Here is a 4,509-nt window from a genome sequence, read left to right on the forward strand (position 1 = left end):
GGAGAGATGGCTCAGTGGTCTAAAGCACCTACTTGGAACAAGCTCGGCAAAGCACAGGGACCGCGGTTCGATCCTCCAGCACCACATGCCAGCCAGCCGCGCCCCCCTGGTGGGCTGAGCTGGCCACACACACACAATAAATAAATGTTAAAAAAAAGAAAAGCCAAGCACTAGATGGAGGGTGAAATCCAGTTGGGTTATCGTGCTACAGTATTAAGTGACGATATGGATGACCGCTGAGAAAGTAACAATGTGCACTGTATTAATTACTGAAAATGTCCTATTAATCAGCTTGGAAACTGTCTCATTGATATTTCTCAATAAAAGAAAAAAGAAAAAAAGTGATGATATGCAGAAAAATGTTCAACTCACTTTGAAAATAATATCAAGATAGCGGCTTTCACTTTTTGAAATCTTCATGTTTATAAAAATTAAGGTCTAGATCATCCTGCTTCAGCTTCCTTAGTGCTGTAATCACAGGCATGTGACATCATGTCTGGCTTTTCTTTTTGGGGTTTTGCTTTTGTTTTTAAAATAGGGGCTCATGACGTAGTCAAGACAGGCCTTGAACTTGAGGCACTCCTGTTTCAGCCTTGAGTGTTGGGACTCTACTGCGTGTGATGCCCCACCTGGCTTGTTTCTTGACATTATGTTATTTTCTCTTGACACAGAGCTATGCACGTGTGACTTCCTGTTCCTGAACATTCCTCTCATTCTTTTTGGCCACTGAAGTCTTACTCAGCCTTTAGGCTTCAATGGAAAGGATGCAGACCTAAATGAGACTTCTCCAATTCTCCAGATCAGATCCTCCCTGGGCACAGGTCCTTAAAATTATCTTTAACTTTATCCCATCCTTTTCATTAGGTTCTATATTTGCATGGAGATTCTGGTATTTTAGCAGAGAGAGTAAAATGGACATTTAAGGGAGCAGACGTGGGAATCAGATTGCTGGGTTAAAGTCTTGACTCTATCATGTCAAGTCTCCAACTAGCAATGACCTCAAGTTTACTATGTGCCACGGTTTCATCATTTGTAATATTAAGATAATAATACCTGGGCAGGACAGATAGTTCAATGGACTAAAGCGCCTGCTTTGGCAGAGTACAGTGGCTGGTGTTCAATACCTGGAATGCCATGCTGACCCCGCCCCCAGGGCACACTGAGACAGTGATATAGTGGTGCGCGCCTGTAATCCCAGCACTTGGGAGGATGAAAACAGGAGAATCACTACAAGTCCAATCTACATTGTGAGACCCTGTAGACCCTGTACTAAATATATATATATATATAGATATAGATATAGATATAGATATATAGATATAGATAATACCTACCTTAAAGGGCAGGTAAGAACAAGACCATACATGTATAGAGATGAGAACAGGCCTAGCATATATAAATGCATAACCTTCTTTTAAGTGTCTTTTTGTGGAGACAGGTTCTTGCAATGTAGTGAAGACTGGCCTTGGACTTACTATGTAGACCACAATGGCCACGAACTCCCAGCAATCCTCCTGCCTCGGTCTCCCGAATGTTGGGTTATGTTCCAGCGTGCCCAGCTCTTTAAGGGTTATAGTAGCAGCATTACTACTATTTTGATTGAATGTGATTATTCAAACTTTCGTACATATTTACCCAGAGGAATCCTTAATGATTACTAATAGCAAAGTCAGTTTAAAGTAAATCCTTTTAAAAAAATAAAAGACCTCTTGCACTTCAACTGTTCCAAATCCATTTATGATAAGGAAAATAACTGGTCAACATAAATATGCTTAACTCTTATGATTTAGAAAGGCTTTTTAATTAAAAAAAATCTTTTATTTATTTATTTGGTACAGGGTGTTGCTACGCAGCTCAGACTCGCAGTGATCCAAGACCCTGTAGACCCTGTACTACAACTTGACTACAGCTCCCATCTCAGCCTCCATAGTGCTGGGATTGCAGGCATGCACCACCATGCCCAGTTCTGGTGGCCAGCTTGGTATCCAGGGCCAACACAACATGTGATACTGGGGATTGAACCTGGGTCCTTGTGCTTCCCAGCAGGCTCTTAGACCACTGAGCTACTTCCCTAGCCCTTAGAAGAGATTTTACATTTATGCCTGAATGTATTTTAGTTCAACATCATTAGGAATGATGGTGTTTTGCCCTTATTATTTTGTCCAATAACAACAGTTGCTCAACTGATTTAAAATATTATAATAATGGAGCACACCCCACCCCACCCCACCCCACCCCACCCCACCCCACCCCCGTGGAAGTGGGGTTGAACTCAGGCCCCTGCGCTTGCCAGGGAAGCGATTATTCTACTGAGCCATCTCCCTGGCCCCACCTGAATTCTTTTTATCCTTTCTTTGCTCTCAGTTTGAACTAATATCCATTAGCATTTTTTATGTTTCCAGTCTCCTCGATAACTAAGCTTTCTACGAAAGTAGAGGATGGTTTTAAAGCACTTTGAAAGTCATAAGAATTTAAATACTGGTTTTTATAGTCTTTGTTACATGGGAAACAATTTATAGTATACTTGATAACACTAGTAATTGAAATATTTGTTTCAACAACTCTTTACACTTTAAATTGGGTAGCAAAATTCTTAGTAATACGGTAAGAAATTATGAAGATTTTTTAAATGAATGATAAATACTGAAAAACCATTCAATACCAGGGTACACTTTACATTACAGTATATAGAAAGCTACTTATATTATCAAGTTACAACAAAATTGTAGAATCTTAACAGTATAGTTTTTTGTACAGAATAATTAAAATACACGGTAAAATACAAACATTAGTGTTTTTCTTTCCTTCATTATAATCAAGATTCTTGTAACATGAATACTTACTTCACAACTTTGCCATACTTGGAAAATATCTGAAACAAAAGACCATACAATAATGTATAACTTGAAATAAACATCTTCAGGTTATATACACTGATCAAATTCTTTGCTATACTATATGAAAAACTTTGACCTTCAGTCTATTAAAAAGGCTGTACAAGAATAACTACAACATTCTCATTGTTACTGGAGTTGCTTGTACCTTTGTCACCTCCTAAGAAGGTACTCTATATGCAGTAGGTTGCAGGCAGATACACTGCATAGCTCTGTGTTCCCGTGTTATAACCATGGTAACTACCAACTTGACTACAGCTTCAGGTACCTTTGGGCTTAAATATCAATCTTGTGGTACACTGCTGTACTTATTCTGCATCCACAAAGCAGTCACTGTTAATGCAGGTAGAATTTAGACTGCTTGTAAAGTAAAAGTACACATAACAGAATCAATCTCTTGAATCTCCATTTTCTGCCTGTCATTAGTAAGTCAGGGGTACTTTACAGCTGGTCCTCCCTTCCCTTTTACGTCTTCAGCACCCCACTTGTAAAGTTTCAGTCAGTACCTAGATGCTTATAGCTTCCACTTACAATATTTCTTAGAAGTCTTTTAAAATCTTTTAGAATGTGAAAATATGCAACCAATAATAACAAAGTTTCACGTTCTATGATGAGTTGTACAGAGCTTCATGATTCAAAGCGAAGGGCAGTACTGGCCATGCTGGACTATGACAGCCCGTAAGCTTTCTACCCCACACTTTAATGACTTCTCATTTCACTCCTATCCAGAACCATTTCCTGAACTGAAAGCAAAATGCATTAAACTGTTAAGCTTCCGCCATGTATGTGAATTAAAAGATACTTGCTCTGAGGGTTAGGAAAGGTATCTGTTCACACTCAGCAGTTCTTTTACCCAAAACCTCTATTCTATCACCAGTTTCAAAAGTCAAGCAAGCCAAGCCTGGTGTCCTGGTGCAAACTAGTAATCCCAGAAGTGGCTGAGACAGGAGGATCACAAAATTGAACCCAACCTTGGCAATTTAGCAATTAACAAAAACTATCTCCAAAAGTATAAAATAAGTAATAAAAAGATCAAAGCAAGGAATGGTGGCACAGGTCTATAAACCTAGCACTTGGGAGGGTGAGGCGGAAGGATCACCACGATCTTGAGATCAACCTGGGCTACATACTGAGTTTAAGGCCAGTTTGACTATGCAGGGAACCCTGGTGAAAGAAAAAGAGGGAGGGAGGGTAAGAGGGAAGAAGGGGGGCAGAGACAGACAGAGACAGACAGACAGACAGACAGACAGACAAGACAGACAGACAGACAAACAGAGACAGAGACAGAGACAGAATGAGAAAGGCCCTGGGTTAAATTCACAGTATGTCTCATCCACTCCCAACTGGCTCTAAATTCTCTTTGGAAACTACAAATTTCCATTTTTTTTTTTTTTTTCACTTCTGTTTGCAAAAGATGTGGTTTAAGAGCACTATCATGTATTTATTCAGGTGTTTCCCAGGGAGTGGGGCAAGGCGCATTGTATCTCAAATAGCGGGTTCGAGATATAAAGATGGGACCATCAAAACTTACCCGGTATAAGTCGTTGTTTGTCAGGGAGAAGGGCAAGTTGGACACGTACACTGTGCTCTTACTTGGAGCCAGGCCACCACTCAT

At 39.9% G+C, this 4,509-nt stretch overlaps 1 protein-coding gene across 1 annotated transcript in view; it reads right to left on the bottom strand.

Moving 5' to 3' along the window:
- The window catches only part of Zcrb1 (zinc finger CCHC-type and RNA binding motif containing 1), a 14,488-nt gene extending 9,979 nt beyond the window's left edge, over positions 1-4,509 (bottom strand). The window contains exons 1-2 of the mRNA XM_023723606.1: positions 4,426-4,509; positions 2,844-2,872 (exon numbers count right to left, since the gene is read on the bottom strand). Coding sequence (XP_023579374.1) covers positions 2,844-2,872; positions 4,426-4,509 — 113 coding nt within the window. The remainder of the gene's footprint in view (positions 1-2,843; positions 2,873-4,425) is intronic.

This window comes from Octodon degus, unplaced genomic scaffold, assembly GCF_000260255.1.
Source record: "Octodon degus isolate 3935 unplaced genomic scaffold, OctDeg1.0 scaffold00100, whole genome shotgun sequence".
NCBI lineage: Eukaryota > Metazoa > Chordata > Mammalia > Rodentia > Octodontidae > Octodon > Octodon degus.